The sequence below is a fragment of the Halichoerus grypus genome, chromosome 6, assembly GCF_964656455.1.
Source record: "Halichoerus grypus chromosome 6, mHalGry1.hap1.1, whole genome shotgun sequence".
NCBI lineage: Eukaryota > Metazoa > Chordata > Mammalia > Carnivora > Phocidae > Halichoerus > Halichoerus grypus.
In genome coordinates, this window is record NC_135717.1 from 2,134,010 (window position 1) to 2,152,447 (window position 18,438).

At 47.7% G+C, this 18,438-nt stretch overlaps 1 protein-coding gene across 1 annotated transcript in view; it reads right to left on the reverse strand.

Moving 5' to 3' along the window:
* The window catches only part of GNA12 (G protein subunit alpha 12), a 113,612-nt gene that overhangs the window by 57,622 nt on the left and 37,552 nt on the right, over window positions 1-18,438 (reverse strand). The window contains exon 2 of the mRNA XM_036101731.2: window positions 7,325-7,540. Within this exon, the coding sequence (XP_035957624.1) occupies window positions 7,325-7,540 (216 nt within the window). The remainder of the gene's footprint in view (window positions 1-7,324; window positions 7,541-18,438) is intronic.

The following is an 18,438-nucleotide window of genomic DNA, read 5'->3' on the forward strand; positions in this document are numbered from 1 at the left end:
CCTCTCCAGTTCTAAGACACAGACCTGACCAATTCTCATCGCTTCCACCATGATCATGCTGATCTGAGCCACCATCCTCTCACCTAGATTATTGTAAAAGCCTCCAAACAGGCCTCCCTGTTTCTATTATCGAAACAGCTGCCAAAACAATCCTGTTAAAATGTAAATCAAACCACATAAATACCTCTGCTCTGGGAACCTGTCTCTTTTACCCTACCTGCTCACTGGGCTCTGGAACACAAAACTTGACCCCAGCCCAGGGCCTTTGCACTGGTCACTCTCCCAGCGAGGAAACTTCCCCCTTCCCCTGACACCTACAAGGCCTGCTCTCCCACCTCCTTCAGGGTTCTCAAATGCCACTCGGGGAAGCTACAGGAGTCCGGGCTCCCAGCCCAGACACAGACGCTTCAACAATATGGCCCAGGTGCCTCTGCCATGTTCTGTATTATCACTTCCACTGTGGGCTTGTGCTGACCACCCAGGTTCTTGGCACGGGTCAGCAGCCTACGGGGAGATGGAGGGGCTGGGGCAGACCTGCCCAGTCATTTTAAGAGCAAGACTCAGAACAGAGTCCCAAGGCTACAGCAGACCATGTAGAGAGTAGAATACGTAGCCTGGCTCTGGGGCAGTACTCTCAACTCGATTACCATGATGGGAGGGAGCACAAATGTGGGGAGAACCAAGACTATGCTACAGAACCCCCACCCTGTGATCACTATTCATTGAAGCAGGCTCCCCCCCCCCCCACTCTCCCAGTTCCCTGATGTTTTCCTCTAACACACACAGTACACGCCCTTGGGCACGTGTGCACACATACACACGCACGCCTGCTAATTTATCGACTGGCTCCTCTTATCAGAAAGTCAGCTCCTTATGTTGTTTGTTTGCTGCTACTTCCCCAGGACACAGGGTGGCTACTCCACAAATATTTGCTGAAGGAATGAATTCCATAGAATTCAGAAGGACACACAAGATGGAAAACACAGTTGCGAGGTATCTCCATTAGCCAGCAGAGGATACTTTAGAGTGTCCTATTATGTGCTATTACGACCATCTCCTCACCCAACAAAGGAAAGTGAAAATAACTTAGAGACCCAACTCTCCCTCCCTGGGGCTCCCCACTGAGCACTAACCCCCGCCCCCAATCATCTTAGAGGCAGAGAGGTCCCAGAGGGACTCTGGCAGGGGCTGCTGGCTACCGGCCCGGCCTGGGGCCCTTCTGGGCTTCTGCCTCAGTAACACCAGGCCAGGAGGGCCCACAGGCAGCAGCCTCCCCTGTAGGTGTGGCCATGGGACTCGGCTCCCAGAGGAGATTTACGAGGACGCGGCTGGTGGTGCTTGCAGGAAGTCGCCCTGAAAGGAAGAGGGTGGGCCGCTCCTTTGCACCCTCCTCCTGCTGTCTGGCTGGGGCTCAAGCCGAGGAAAGGAGCCCCACAGCAGGACCCTGCGAAGGGCCTGGAGAGAGGGCCGCCCCCGCATGGCTGGACTGGCTGTCCCGGGACTTGTTCACAAGAGAAGGGGAGACAGGCCCTCCCGTTCGGGGTTTTCTGCCACCGCACGTCACAGCAGCAGCGGATGCCCAGGAGCTCCGGCATCGCTGGGAAGCAGGAAGAGTCCGAAATGCCCCACCTGCACCATGAGAAACACCTCACTTTAAAGGCACTGTGCTCACCGCACCTGCTGGGGGTTTCTAGTCTCAAACCTCCGATTACAGCATTTAGAAAAATCACGACTACAGGGCATCCTAATGGCAGAGAGAAGAGGACAGAGCGAAGGAGTCCAGTGAACGGCAGGTGCCTGGGCGGCACTCAGGCAGGCCGAGACACAGCCAGACGAGCAACAGGGCCTCCCCAGACTCAGTGGAAAACGCCTGTGTCCTCCCCAAACAGCTCGCAGATGCAACCTGTCACCTGCCGGGCATGCTGCGACCTCAGGTCTTATTCCTAATCCACCAGTTTCCAGGGAACCCTTCCCGTATGGCTCAAAACAACAGCCACGCCATCACGGAGGGCATTTGTTCCCAGAAGGACGGAGCTGGGTGCAGAACACTGTGCTGCTGGGATCAGGCCCTTTGATTCACGCGCGCTCACGGAGAGCTACAAAGTGCCTGCAGGTACAGACGGCCTCGTCTTCCGCTTGGCCTCGCCCTCGGGGGTCTCAGAGGCCCACTGAGCAGCTCAGGGACGTGAACCTGTGGCGCCAGCCTTTTGAAAAGGGACTGGTTCATTCTTTTCTCAGATGATATAACTACCACCCGGCCCAACGGATGTTTGTTTCGGAAATGCAAAGGAGAACGGGGGCACTACTTTATCTCGGAGCTTTCCCAATGAGGCATTCCAAGCCCGAGAACTCGTAAACCATGTTCTTGGGGCCCTTAATAAGCGCGCACCACTGGGGAGAGGGACGGGAGGCGCAGGCGACCAGGCAAAGCCAACCCAGACTCTGCCCAGCAACCAAGCCGGAATACTTCTGAAGCCCAGGCGCCACCAAATTGGGAGTCTGACACATGCGGATTTCATGTCAGGTGCTAGGCCGACGATTCCAGTGGTTCTTTTCATAGTCAGCATGCTACTCCCTAAGCCACAGGGTCATTTCCCCTCTTAAGACGTCACACTCAGCGGCTTCTAAGGAGACAGCATCCACCCACACAGCTGTGACGAACCACCGTCCTCCACACCTAAAATGCAGCCCGAACACCCAGCCTTTCCTAGCAATCTCTGGTGAGGTTACAGGGATGCGATTCCTTGAAACGTAACGGGGAAACAAAAGTCATTCTGTGTAATAAGCAGAATCATCTGATTCCCAGGAATCAAGAAACCCTGCGCAGTCCACAGAAACTTGCTCCTCTGAACTGAGCCTTCGGTCCCATCTTCCAAAGCAAAGGAAGGAAGGCAGTCTCAAGAAAGCACAAGGCCCTGCCCCTTGGAAGTAAGAACCAAAAGGCTGTGAAAAGTGATTCACAGTCCATGTGAGCTGTCCTGTGTGTGCAGCACACCTACTGTGTGGTCGCCCCAGCCTCTGCAGACGCCACGGGAAGGCACGTGAGGCACCCAACTGCCAGGATTACTGCCCAGTCCTCTGAGCCAGGAAACGGTACACCTGACCCAGAGTAACACCAAGTCGTAAATGTCCGACAATGAAGATGAAGATGAGCATTAACTATTTAACAAAGAGTTGTGCAAAAGACGCCCCCCCCCCAGCAGCAAAGCTGGTAGGGAAGCTAGGCCTGAATGGCCCGAGCACAGAGAAGGGGGCAGAGCCACGGAAGGCACAGAGCGTCTCCCTGCCACCCTCATGGCCCCGCATGTCATCTGCAGCGCCCCCTCTGCCACCTCACTGCCAACCATCCCCAGTGGTTCATTCTACCTCATTTTTACAAATCTCCTCCAAAACATCTCCCCTGACTGCTACCTGCCAGGTTAGAATTGCCCATTTTCTCCCTTTAACCCTAATGTAGCCTCATTTATATTTCTCAGCACATTTTACTGCTATCATTTGTTTGCGTACCAGCTTTCAGAATAAATGGGACTTGACTTCAGCAAAGGGCCTGGCGTGCAGAAAGGGCTGAAAGTCCACCGGCCGCACGCCCAGCGAGGAGGACTACAACGTGCAAACCCATGGGCCCTATCCGTGCAGGACTTATGCACAGACGACCGCGGGCACACCTACGCTGTACCGTTCTGATGAACGAGACCCTAAATTCAAAGGTGTAACAGAAAGCAGACCAACTGTGGAAATATTATCCATATTCAATATTACAAGCAGATTAATTAGTTCATAATTTGCAAGACACGTTTAAAAATCCAAACTTCTCTTTTATTAGAGAAAGGCCATAGAAGTAGACAATATTCATATTCGTTACACCTACGAGAACAACCTTTCGGTTTAGTGTCTTGCTGTGTCTTCCTCAAACGCGGTTTGAAGGATGAGGTCTAACGTAGTCGTCTTGCTATGTCTTCCTCAAATGCGGTTTGAAAGACGAGGTCTAACGTAGTCGGTTATCTTCCTTCCTTTTCTCTGAGCTGCAGGAGGTTGTACCGAATTCTGCACATGAATGGCAGCCGACGTCCGCGAACACACAGAAGGGCACAGCCGTCTCCGCTCCGGAGCAGGAAGACTCCCGCCCTGCACACCCACCCTACTCACCACAAGGAGAAAGGGCCCTCACAAGGCAGTCACCAGACTTGGCCTTTCTTCCTCCCCTTTTTGTTTCTGCCTCTGCCTGGAATGGTAAAGTAAAACCCAGAGGGCAGAGGGAACAGGAAAAAAAATCTCACACCTGGCTGACAGCAATTCTCAAAGCTGCTGGATCTCTCCACTGAGAGATGGTCAAAGGCTGGTCACCAGGGGAGGAGAGAAAAAGCAAAAAACAAGTTGATGAAGCATCACCCTGGAAAGGTTCTGACACTAGGAGAAAGATCCACAGAGAAGAGAGGTGAGGGATGGGCTGCAGACGGGGCAGGGGAGGGCTGATCATGCCGCACGACGATGCTCGCACCCCTCACGGCTGGCCGTAACTGCACTCCTCGGCAACGAGGGCTAGGAAGGCCTACTGCCCACCTCTTTTAAGAAAATGCTCTAATTTTTTAAAATAAAAGGAAACCTATAGAAAAGTATCAAGTATGAGAATAACAAACACCCACGTACCTAACTACCCAATGAACCAAACCCACTGTCACTGTTGCCCTTGGTGAGGACAGTCCTGAAGGGTAGCCAGCTCCCTGGAACGTACACCTCCCAGGCACCAGGTCTTCAGAGAGCCCGGCTGTGGGGGCACAAGACAGAAACAGAGACACCGATATCCACCTTCTGGCAGCCTCACCTGAACCCCACACCAAGGTCAAGTCTAGATTAAAGGCTCTCGGGGACAGACTCATGGTTGGTCTCATCGCTGCTGCATCCGCAGCATACTACACAGTGTCCAGCACACAGGAGGTGCTCCGTAAACGCTGGATGAATAAATGAACGGGGAAACAAGCAGACTGGCTTCTGAGGCTCGAGTTCATCGTGGTGATAATTAAGAGGACACGGCCTTGAGCAAACCATAACCTCTCCAGCTTATTTCCCGGTCTGTACCAACACGAGGCTTTGGTACTCAGCTGGGAGGTCCCTTCCAGCTTGAGGACACAGCATGCAACGGAACCAGCAGACAGAAGTCTGGCAAAACTGCCCCAGCACACCACCCTCCCAGGCCGAATGCTTATTCAACACGAGTTGTAAATAATCGGCTCTGGAGGTTTACACTGGCTTCTTCAGTAAATTCTCAATCGGTGGTAGCGATTTCCGCCTTCTCTCCTAGAACATATCCGTTTACAGGGAGAAAGACTTAAACCCCAAATTCACACTTAGATGTTGTATTCCCTGGTTGTTTCTGACATTCCCCCCTTTAGAAGGTTAAGATTTTTTTCCAGGACAGCCACACCCTCTCATTCTTTTGACTCTCCCACCTTAATTTTTAAAGTTAACTTGAAAAAGACTGCGAAGATGAGAAAGGGTTATAAAAATGTCACCTGTAAGATCCGCCAGTGGATATTAAAACGAGCCAAAGCTTGAGGAGAAACAGGATATCTGCATTGTCTCCAAATACTTAACAGTAACAAGAACGAGAGTAACTCTACAGCAGAGACCCTGCAAGCCCGGCCTCACGTCACCAGGAGCTGAACCCCTGAAAGGATGCTCTGAGTGGGTACATCATCCCTTCTGTGGTTTTCCTGCCAAAAAACGCATCATCTCATTCTAACAATGAGGAAATACCAGAGAAACCCAAATAGAAACACCACAAAATAACTGGCCAGTGCTCCCTAAGTGTCGAGGTCACGGAAACCAAGATAAGACAGAGGTCGGTCACAGATTGGAGACTAAGGAGAGTGACGACTGAGGCTGTGCGGGGTCCCGAGCCGGATCTGGGGACTTGGGAAAGCTCCTCGAGGGAAAACGGTGGAACCAGATTGGGGTCTGTAGCTTCATTCACCGTGCGGCTCCACACCCATCTCCTGGCACTGACAGCCCTACTCCATCTCTTTAAGAGGTCAGCCTCAGCAGAGACAGGGTGAAGAGCATATGGAAACTGGACGGAAAAAATGACCAGGCAGACCATCCGCAGGACCCTCCAATACAAATCACTCATTAAAAAAAACTGGTAAAATCATGAATAGGCATAGCCCAGAAAACACATGTAGCCGATGAATATCATCAGGGAGATTTCAATGAAACCATAAGGAGATACTAATACAATTTTTAAAGTTGGGTAACCCTCAGTATCAGCAAGGATGAGAGCAACAGGGACTCTCTACAACCACTCTGGAAAATGATCGGACAGATCTTGTCTATTGGGAGGTCTATGTGCCCAATGACCAGGCAGTCTTGTTCACACGGGACATGTCCTGAAGAAACCCCTGCACACGTATGTCGGGAGACACACAAGAAAGGCCACAGCACAGAGAGAACGGACCCCCCTGATTTATTCCTGCAGTGAAAATGAAGGAACCCCAGCCACACCAGCAACATGAATCAATCTCAAACCTGCAGGTCACAGGAGAATATACACAGTTTATATGCCATTTATATCAAATTTGAAAATAGAGAAAACTTGAAAAGTACATATTATGGCAAAACTCTAAGAAAGGAGGGGACTGATGGCTCCAAACTCGGGGTCCCAGCTCCCAGGGGCAGACGGCATGGGAGTCCCAGGTGCTCGGAGCCCCTGGGCGTGGACGGGCGTGGATGGCGCGGGCGGGAACCACTGTGCCAGGGACAGCAGAGACCAGATACTCCGTCTACGGCGAACAAAGGACATTGAGGAAAAAGCCAAAATGCCAACAGGCATATCTTAGATGAATCTAAATGACAGAGATGACCAGGCATTTCGAAACTTTCAGACTTTAAAATCAAAGGAAAGAATCCAAAAAGAGCAACTGGGAAGGTTCAGATTCGCTCCCAAGGTGCTGATCTGCACACAGTCACGACTGGCCAGGAGCCACATGGTACAAGCTGGAAAGCGGCTCTCAGGAGACAGTGGTTTCCTACTATGAGTAAGGCCTAAACACTTCGAGCTCCGGGAGTTACACTGAATTTTAGTATTTTGAGAATCCTTTGTACTCCTTGAACAAAACATTGACTCAGCCAGACTGAATTCACGTTGCCCCCTGAAACCATTTAATAGCTTGATTCGCTTCCGTTATGTGTTTTTGTTGTTGCTGAATGTTAGGATTTACAGCAACGCGCAGCTGGCTGGTACTTTGACAGTTTTAAGGAACTTCTACCGAAGGTCCAATCAGCCACGTAAAACACAACCGTGCCGCCCGGGGGCCTGCGCACCACTCACCAGCTGGAACTCGCTCCTCCGGCTGAAAGCCTCCCTGATGCCGGAGTCCCTCCAGAGCGCGCTCAGCGCGGGGACGTACAGCTGGAAGGTGGCGGGCTCCACAGGCAGCCCCGCCTTGTTCTCAAAGGCCAGGAGGAACATGCCGTGCTTCTCATTTTCCGAATACTGCCACGGAATGCCAAGCTTGTCTCGTGCATCAACAAGAACCCTTGAGCCCTGCGAGATAAAAGACACAGAAAGGGTTTAATTGTGCTTCCAAGACGACATCACAACAGAGAGCCTCTGCACGGGCATCGACTGTCATCAAGCAGAAAACTCCCAGGCCATCCCCCAGGATCTGCTCTTGGTTCGCTTCGTCAAGGCACCCGGGTCTCAACTCGCTGAAACCTGGCAGCTCCTCCACACCAGGAGGACACAGCGCCTCTTTCAGCTTAAAGAGTGGCCAGCAGTCGGGAAACAGGACAAAACCGAAATGCACCACAAGCCGAGCGGCCTGCCCGTCCCCCCAAAACAGGAGCTGGGGGGGCACATCCTCGATTTAATGCCACCACTGCTAGTGATAATGAGAAACTTCATTATTTTTTTTAAGATTTTATTTATTTATTTTGAGAGAGAACATGAGTGAGAGAGAGAGAACAGGAGCAGTGGGAGCAGCAGACGGAGAGGGAGAAGCAGGCTTCCCGCGGAGCAGGGAGTCCAATGCGGGACCCCATCCCAGGACCCTGAGATCACGACCTGAGCTGAAGGCAGACACTTCACCAACTGAGCCCCCCAGGCACCCGTTTTCATTTTTTCTTAGTTCCTCACTGTTAAAGTACTCCCGGCCCCATTCTTACCTCACGGACTCGCCTTAAGTACAGGAGCAGAAGCGTCCAGACTGCGGGAGATCTGGTCCCACCGGGAAGTAGGTCCAGTTCATCGCTCTTAGGCTAGTGCTTCCGAATTAGCAATACTGTACCTAAGCCAGTTTCTAAGTTCTGAGGGGACCCAGTGAATACTGCGGTGGGCGAAGAGCAGCAGGGGGCCTGTCTGGAAAAGCCTTCACGGGCTCAGACCCCAAACGACTGGGAGCAGTAACTCACCCCCTGGCACAGAAAATCCCAGACTTCACTGCCCACTTGGCACTTGTTTTTTAAAAAAAAAATAACATCTTTATTGGATATAAGTCACATAACATACAATTCCCCCATTTAAAGTGTACAACTCAGTGGTTTTTAGTTGGCAGTTACCCTAAAAAGTTTCACTTCCAACACTTGGGTCAGAGAGGACTCCTCAGGTCTCTGCCTTCCTTGTATCTCTGCTGCAGCATCAGTTTGGTGCCTACAACTTCCATTTCTGCCTGAAACCACCGAGTCAAATGGTAACGGGGACCAGAAAGAATAGCTAGGATCTCTCCTCCAGGCCTAGCAGATCGGGACTGCTGGTGAGAGGTGTTCCTGTGAGTTCCCTCCTTAGGACCCACACGCACGTGCCATCAGTAACCAGGCCCGTTTGTACTGATCCACAAGCATGAGTTCAATGCTTACTCCGGGAAAAGCACAAGCTGGGCACTGCAGGTAAACAAAATGTTTATGAAGCAGAGTCTGATCTCCAGAAACTCAGAATCTAGCTAGAGAGAAAGACCTAGGAATTAAAAAAAACTAACAACCATTCATGATAAAAACACCCAGAAAACTAGGAATAGAGGAGAACTTCCTTAACTTAACGAACACTGACAAAAACCTACAGCTGAATCCTTTCCTCCAAAACTGGGAACAAGACAAGGATGCCCACTCTCAGCAGTGCCAATCAACATGGTATTGGGAGTCCTAGCCAGTACGGTAAGATAAAGAATAGAAATATAAGGTGTAAAGATCAGAGAGAGAGAGAGAAAATAAAACTAAGCCTACTTTCAGAAGAAATGAAATGATATCTATGTAGAAAATCCCAAGGAACCTACCAAAAAAGCCTCCTAGAATTCAAGTGAACTCATTCAGCAAGGTCACTGGACGTAAAAATCAACCCACAGAAGTCAACTGTCTACTAGCAATGAACATGTAGAAATTGAAATTTAAAATGCAATATTATTAGCAATCACTAAAAGAGTATAAATCTTATAAAACATGTACAGGACTTGTATGCTGAAAACAAAATGATGAAAGAAATCAAAGTAAACCTATTAAATGGAGGAACATACCATGTTCATGGATTGGAAGCTTTAAAATAGTAATGACATCAATTCTCTCTAAATTGATATACAAGTTTAACACAATTTCTATAAAATCCCAGCAAGATCTTTTATAGGTATGGATATGGTGTGTGTTCTATGTGGGGTGTGTGTGTGTGTGTGTGTGTGTGTGTGTGTGTGTGTAGTTACAGTTATTCTAAAATTTATGGAAAGATGCTAGATTAGCTAAAACAATTTACAGAAACTAAGTGAAAGGAATCACTCAATTTCAACACTTACTATACAGCTATAATAATCAAGACTGTGTGGATTTAGTGAAGGAACAGACACCTAGGTCAACTGAACAAAGGCGAGAACCCAACGATGCTCCCACACAAGCATGGCCTGCTGATTTTTATAAAGATCCAAAAGCAATTACACAGAGGAAGAATACCCTTTTCAACAAATGACACTGGAGAATTAACTCAAAACATAAAACTATAGGGGTGCCAGGGTGGCTCAGTCGTTAAGCATCTGCCTTCGGCTCAGGTCATGATCTCAGGGTCCTGGGATCGAGCCCCACATCAGGCTCCCTGCTCCGCGGGAAGCCTGCTTCTCCCTCTCCCACTCCCCTGCTTGTGTTCCCTCTCTTGCTGTGTCTCTCTCTGTCAAATGAATAGATAGAATCTTAAAAACAAAAACAAAAACAAAAAACATAAAACTACAGCATAGGAGAAAATGGTCAGCATATACAGCTTGGTAAACAGTTTTCAGAACACGAAATGCCTGATTTATAAAAGAAAGATATCAATAAACTGGATTTCATAAAAATCAAAACTCTGTTCTGCAAAAGACTCTTAAGAGGCTGGAAGAAAAAAAAAAAACAACAACCCACCACATCTCTAACAAAGGACTTCTATCTAGAATATATAAAGAACACTCAAAACTCAACAGCTGGAAAAACAATCCAGTTAGAAAATGGGCAGAAGGTATGAAGAGATGTTTCACCAGAGGGCACACACAGACAGCAAGTAAGCAGGTGAGGGCGAAGCAGGTTAAGACTTCGGCAAGGTATCACTACCCACTATTAAAACAGCTAAAACAAAACCAGTGAGGACACCAAATGGGGGTGAGGACGCAAAGATATTTCCTGTCTCATGCATCGTTGATGGGGCTGCGAGAGGGCACAGCCACTCTGGAAAACGGTTTTCTAGTTTCTTAAACAATTAAACATATACTTATCATACAATCCAGAAATCTCACTCCTGGGCGTTGAACCCAGAGGAATGGGAATTTATGTCCTCACAAAATCCTGTGCAAGAATGCCCAGAGCAGCTTTATTTGCAACAACCCTGAAGCCCCTCAACAGAGAAATGGTTACACTCTGTGGGGGCCTCCGTACTATGGAATAGGACCCAGCAGTAAAAGGGAACGAACACACTTGATTCATGCAACAACCCGGGTGGATCTCAAAATTATGCAGAGTAAAAAAGGCAATCTCAAAAGGTCACATACTATGTGGTTCCATTTATAGAATATTCTTGAAGTGGCAAAGTTATAAAGATAGGATACAAATTAGCCGCTGCCAGGGACTGGGGATGGCAGGGGAAGCAGGGGGGGCAGGTGACTGTGCCAGGGCAGTGATAGGGTCTTGGAGGTGATGGAGCTGAGCTGTGTTGGCTACACAGACCCTCACGTGGGAGAGCTCGTCACAGAATCTCTCCCTCCCTCCCCCCCCACACATACACACACACACGCACGCACATGCACGCACACACAGCACCAGCATCGATTTCCTGATGGTGAGCTTGCACTGCAGTTCTCGAAAACGTAACCACTAGGGGAAACTGTGTGATACCGCTCCCCATCATCTTTGCAAGTTCATGAGAACCTATAATTATTTCAAAATAAAAAGTTTTTTAAGAAGTTAACCAGCAGCCGAGACAATAAATGCTCCAATTTCGTGGCGTGGAAAGGGAAGGTTTACGAGGGGCCAGTAGGAAAAGCGAGATGGATGGGTCTCCAAGTGAGCTTTTGAAGTGCAGGTCAATGTCAGCAAGTGGCAACAGGGGGTTAGAACCCGCCCAGTGGGGAAACAGGACTTGAATAAATCCTTAGCTCTCCTGCTTCTGGGCTCCAAGCACCCCATTCCTGCCTCTGGGTCCTTCACATCTCCCTACTTTCTCTGACAACTTCACACCAAACTCCCATCTGCCCAAAAGGACAAGAACCCAAGAAAACAAAGATGTTTCATATTCTCCACATGCTGCACAACAAAAAAAAACACCTGCATACAGAGAAGGTAGAAGAGATCTCTCCGGTCAGATTCTAGGCACAGGGTCACAGCACCTTTGTGCACATCAGACAAAGCCGTCCTGGCACATGACATGCCTCGCCCGGCGAAAGAGCTGGGTCAGGATCTCAGCCCAGCCCCAGCCCCAGCCCCAAGTCAGGTAACCAACCCACCTCCCATTCCTGACGGCCCAGCCTGCACAAGTCACACTCAGCCAATTCGGTCTGACGCACCAGGTATCTTGTCAGTGCCCTTTCCACGCAGGAGGAACGTTCAGCCTCACAAGGAGCACCTCCTCCCTCACAAGGGAAATGGAACCCCTGCTCCCTGGGGAATTTCGTTTTTATATGTCGGAGATGAAGGCAGGGAATCAAAATGGACTTGGAAGACTGAGTGATCATTTCCAAGCCTGCTTTCAACACTGCACAGACCAGGCCTTCCCTAATTATTGGGGTGAACACAGGTTTGGCTTAAAAAACCCTGGTCTATCCAAAAGCAGCCTGTGTTCCCTGCACACGCTGCCACCCAGGCAAGCTTGGAACCGGCCCAAATTAACTGCTCCCAAACACGAAGAAAAGGCTCCTTATTTCTCTTTTTAAAAATCCAGGGAAATTGACAAAACTGCTGATGAACTTTGAATTATACCAGTTAGCTACGGTCTGTTTTCTGTACCCTAGTCCCTTCATTTGGAAGAAAAAAAGCATCAAGAAAAAAGAGGTCCCTCTTGCTTTTTACAATTTATCCTAGTGAAAAACTACTCTCTGCCAACTTTGTTCTGAACACCCAAAAAATCGAGATAAAGGAGAGGTTTCTGCCTAAAATTGGAGTCTTCTTTTTCTTGCTTTCTCGAGAGAGCACGAAGTCTTTGGAAATATTCTATTTACTATACTTCGGCAGCACTGCCACGACACGGGTTCACTGAACCACCATCATACAGAGCTGCTGCTGTCTTAGAAGGAAGATGGTACCACACGGCCGGCATTCTACAAAACACCTTGCCTCATTCTTTTGTAATGAAAGACCTATTTCCCGGAACACAAAGCCCAGAAAATCCTAAAATCCATATACACTCAGAAGACAAAGAAAAAAAATTAGGGCAGAAGACAATTTGCTTGTCTCACTAATGGCTTTAAGGAGAGCTCTTCTTTTAGTAACAATGTTACGGAAGTATTAATTTTTTGAGAACCATACATCTTATTCAGTTACCCAAATATGAACAGTTTAAGTCTTATGCAGTTTGGTGACTTCATCTCGATACTATGTAACACTTTAGACTGTTCAAAGAGCACATTTTTAAGACAATTTATAAATCCAGCAATTTAAACTTCTAGTCAAAGAAGAGATTCCCTGTCTGCTGGGGATGTAGATTTGGGGGAGGGGGGGGTTTCAGTTTTACTGGATGGAGACCAAAACTTGCAAATCCTGTTATCTCACTTCAAAATAAATGTTGTTAGTTTAGCCCCTAATCAAACCAAATCTTTTCAGTCATTCCTTACTAAAATCTTCCCACAGTAAATACTAAAGCCGAGATAGATCTAAAATGCTAGTAGATCAAATTAACTTTTTCTACAGAATGAAACAGTGACATTAAGAAAATGTTAAGGTTTAGAATGTTCGCCCAATCAGATAACAGCGTATCTATTGGAAAGCTCTTTTTTTTTTTTATATTTTATTATTTTTTTAAACCCACTAGGGCCGAGTTGTTTGCCTTTGGCAACCATCCAAATAAAAGAAATGCTGCCAGAAATGTAAACAGGATACATTTCTTTAAGTTAATGAGTCCAGCAAGCAAAGGCAGATGGCTCCTCTTAGTTTTTCTCTGAAACCGAAGTGGAAGAGAGCTTTTAATTGAGAGGTCAGAGGACAAGTGAGAAGGGGAAGCAGCAAGCAGACAGCCCGGTCCTCAGAGCACCACTACTTTCAGGACAGGAACGCCGGCCTCCTGGGCCAGTCCCCTCCCCCACCGTGCCTCCCCACTACCAGAACAGGCTCCGGGAAAGCCACCTCCGGAGTTCTACACTGAGACGCCCCTCAGGCAAAGACCAGTGCCAGGGGAGGCGGGGGGACCACAAAGGTGGTAAACGTGGCGTCTGCTCCAAGAGCTCTCAGGACACAGAAGCAGGGCAGAGCACAGAGCGCGCAGGCTATAATCAGAGGCAGGGGAGGGTGGTGGGCACGACCCACTAGCCGGGAGAGGAGCCGGCGGAAGCCAGCGGGCGGCAAGGGGGCGGCAAGGCGGCAAGCTGCGAAGGGGGGATTTACTCCGAGGGAGCAGGAAAGGATGGGGGTCTGGAAAGGAGCAGCTGCCTGCAGACTCAGGGGTGGGAGGGCGCCAGTGCAGGTGTGGGGGGGAGCAGTCAGAAGCCCCCCCCCCCCAAAGAAGATGAGAGGTAATAGCAAGAGAAAGAAGTCACCAAACGTGGATAGCGGGGCAAGCAGACAGAGTGCACAACCAGACCACCAACCAGCTCTCCAGAGCTGAGTCCAGAGGACTGTTTGGCTTGGGAGGGGGGAGATCTGGGGAAGTTTAAGACAAATTAAATTTAACCGGACAGCAGGAAATCCAAGGCAACACTTTGAGGAAATAGAACTGTAAGAAAAACTCTGGGTTCAGGAAATGTACAGGAGAAGTGAACTGTCAATCCTGAGCTTTTTCCGGGTACCCAGGAAAGGCTGGTGCTCCTTAAAGCTAAAAAAATAAATAAACAAGGAATTCAACATCAGTTCAGAATTCCTCAGATCTCCTCAAATGTAATGTGAAAATCCATGCTGCATGTCAGAACTCAAGAGCCGGCAGGCTGCAGACTTCTGAAGTCACCTCCTGGAGCCACGCAGGGAGCAACTTTTCCTCTTCTCTTTCAAGTGGCAGGCTCTAAACCCTGGAATCCGCTTGGACTAAACATCCACTAAATGTTCTAAAGACAAACACTGGCGCAAGGGGGAATGAAGCCTTCCTGTCGAAGTACAGTAAATAATAAAGACATTCGAGAATAAATACTAAGTATCATTCCAAGGGGGGGAACATCCCATAAACACTACACACAGGTGACACAGCTCAATGTGCTAATTCAGTGCTTTCAAAATTCAAGTCAGGATCCACACAGTGAAATCATGTAGTGAGCTTTTAAAAAATGAAATAGAACATAATGGTAAATATCGGAATAATCTGTAAATAGTAGCAGCAAGTGATTTATAGAAATTCTGCGTTAGGGGCACCTGGGTGGCTCAGTCGGTTAAGCGTTCAGGCCCCACGTGGGGCTCCATGCTGGGTGTGGAGCCTACTTAAAAAAAAAAAAAAAGAATTCTGCTTTCAAGCAGGATCTGAGCACACAGACGGATGTGTCTGTATATTTCCAGGCGCCCACACATCACATGCAGCTACGCTGGTAAAATGTATTTCCTACCGTGCTCCGTGCTCAGAGAGCCACCGGGCCAGCTTCTCGCAGGGTCTGCCCTAGGGTGGGCCCTCTCTCGTGCCTCTGCCACTTCACAGCTAACAGGACTGAGCTGAGGCTCAGAACTCCAAACAACAATGAGCTGGGCTTGGGGAAGAATGGATAACAGAGTGGAAAGAGGTTGAGGAAAGTGGTGTGAGAAAAATCAGGCCACTAGATTGCATTTGAGGAAACACAACCTTGGCCGATCTCTCAGGGTCATCCTGAGCAGCAAGGTGAGGTCCAGGAACACATCTCATGATATTTTCGACCCTGCAGACATTGGTCAGGACAAGCAGTTAACATGGGCTGCAGAAAGACCACCTCTCGACTTGTCCTGAGGTCGGGTGTATGACGCACACACAGAAACCGGTCCTTGAATAAGTCTCTGCGTCCAGCCTGATCAAGCTCAGGGCCTTGCATACTGTGGGAAACAACAGCACAGAGGTCACAAAAATGCTATCCTTTCCATTCTTATCAGGGTGTCCAACGAGCAGATGCAGACATGCACAAAAGTCATGCTCTCTCAGCAATCCAGAGGTTGTCTCAGGGACGCTACAATAACATGTTACCATCGCTCATACTAAAGTACTTGCCACGTGAACAATACTGTGTCAAGTGCTTAACATCCATTAGCTCATTTCCACTTTGTAACACTGTAAGGTGAGCAGTACTGTGCCCATTTTACAGATGAGAAAAACTGAAGCTCAATCACACAGCCAGTTAAATGTGATTCTGGGTTCTACCGCTGGTGGTTTTTTTTACTTATATTCTATTCCTTTATGGGTTTATCAGGGAAGTGAAGGCACAAAGAAAGGCAGGAGGCAGAAGCTGTCTGTCTGCTTCCTGTCTTTCACACAGCTGACAGCAGGCCCGAGACTACAACCAGATCTGAGTTGACCTTTGAGGACCCGACATTTCTGGTATTCTCTATAAGATTTTTTAAAAAACAGTTATTAAAATCTAGAAGCATGGGATATGCTTACACCTGGCTAAGTTAGAGAAAATTTCGTGAGTTCAGATCATACTTTAATCTCCGAACAGTAAAGACCTTTCACTCATGTAAACGACCTTAGCACCACAGAATTAGAACATTCAACAGCTGCTCCATCCAACACAGAGGTCCTTAGCACCGGTGACTACTGAGCGGTGGACGAGTGGCCAGTCCGAACTGAGATGTGTTCTAAACACAGACTGGCTCTCAAAGACTTATGAAAAATAAATGTAAATATCTTTTAGTTTTTAATATTGATCACATGTTGAAATGATAATGTTTTGATATTTTGGGTTATCAAAATATATTAATTTTGTTTTACCTTTCTTAGTGTGGCTAATTTAAAGTACACTCTTGGACTGAATCACTATATGGGAACATTTCTTAAGATGGAATTTGTTTCTTTCTGATTACAAAAATATTTTGAGCGTAGAGAACAGAGGAAACACAGAAATGCACTAAGAAGAAAATTAAGTCCTCAAGAATATTACTGTTGTTAATGCAGAATGTTATCGGTCTCGTTCTTTATAGAATTCTCCTTGTGTATGTATGTATAAACATCTTATAAATCTTCAAAAACATTTCTAGCAATATATCACAAACATTTCCCCATGTCATTAACTATTTCAAAACCTCAGGACTTGTAACTGCTGTGTAGTAATCCCACCTATGGGGAGAGCTGTAATTAAACTGATCCTCTGTTGCTGAACATCTGAGTTGTTTCCAAAGCATGGAAAGTATGAACAACAAGGCCGGAAGTTTCCCGGACGGGCACATCTGCACGTATCTGACTACTGTCTTGTGACAGATTCCTCAAAGTTGCATGATGAAATTGCTGGGTCAAAAAGTATGCGCACATTTTTGAGGCTTCTGATAAGTATTACTAAACTGCTCTCCAGAAAGGCTGTACCAAGGTACACATTTATAGCTGGTTAACTTTTCATTTTCCTAAAATTGTTTTTTTAATTGGTCTGTTTGGCTTTGCTAAAATTGTCCTACAATAATATTTAACCAGTCACATCCTCAAACCATAGCCCCAAGGGAAATCCCAAACATTACCAACTGAAGATGAAGCAAATTTATGGGGTGCCTGAGTGGCTCAGTTGGTTGAGCATCTGGCTCTTGATTTCAACTCAGGACGTGATCTTAGGGTCATGAGATCCAAGCCGCATGTTGGGCTGTGTGCTGAGCACAGTCTGCTTGAGATTCTCTCTCTCCCTGTGCCCCTCCACCCACTCATGATCTCTACAATAAATAAATCTTAAAAAAAAAATGAAGCAAATTCAGTGTGTGTGTGTGTGCGCGCGCGCGCACGCACACACACATACTGACAACCCAAAGTCAGGAAAAAATAGAAAATTAATAAGTATTTGGCTTCTATAGTTCAAATAAGCTTTTACAGAAGCATTTTTCCTCTAAGTCCTATTAATAATAAAACACGAATAATAAGCCAAATAAATGATGAGTAAAAGTGAGTTAATTAAAAAAGAGATAAAATCATGAAGTAACTGTTAATAAACATGCGTGAATTTCTAAAATCTCTCACTTCCAGTCAGAGAAGGAAGATCAGCCAGTACTTCCAGTAAAGCATCTTGCATGAAGGCAGAGAGAAGATGTAAACCTTTAGCCTGAGATCTTAGAAGTTTCCCCATCAGGAGAGCCTTGAATTTGATGGGAGAGTTAAGGTCAATTCTTATCTGCACAGACAGAAATCCCTTGAAATAGTGAGGCATTAAGATAAAGTGCATAGGGCAGAAAAATCGCCTGGACAGCACACCGGCCTGCTGACGGTTTTCATTCCTGTCTCCAAAGCTATCCAATGGCAAGTCTGAGGCTGGTTACAAGACTAACTGGAGAAAAGAGAAAAGAAGGTAAAATTACTACCACAGAACATAAACAGCACCAAAAATGCATGTGGGCCTGTCAATAAATCCAAGACCAGCATGAGGCAGACTCCCGCTAAACCGCTGAGACCCTTTCGGGTCAAGTCTCAGGCGTACACACACCTGGGCAGAGGAGCGACAGGGGGAGGCAGCTCCCGGCGCATCAGGAGCTCCTGCAACATCGCAGACCCGGCTTCCTGGCCCCACGGAGGAGCTGCGGTTAAACAAGGTCAAAGCACCTTCGAGCCCTATTATTAGTCAGGCCCCTTCCCGCAGTCCGGCGCTCTAGCTGCTACACGGAGGCCCTGCTCTTGGGGCCTCCACGATTTTCACTATGTAGTTCGTGAATCTGTGCATGCATTTC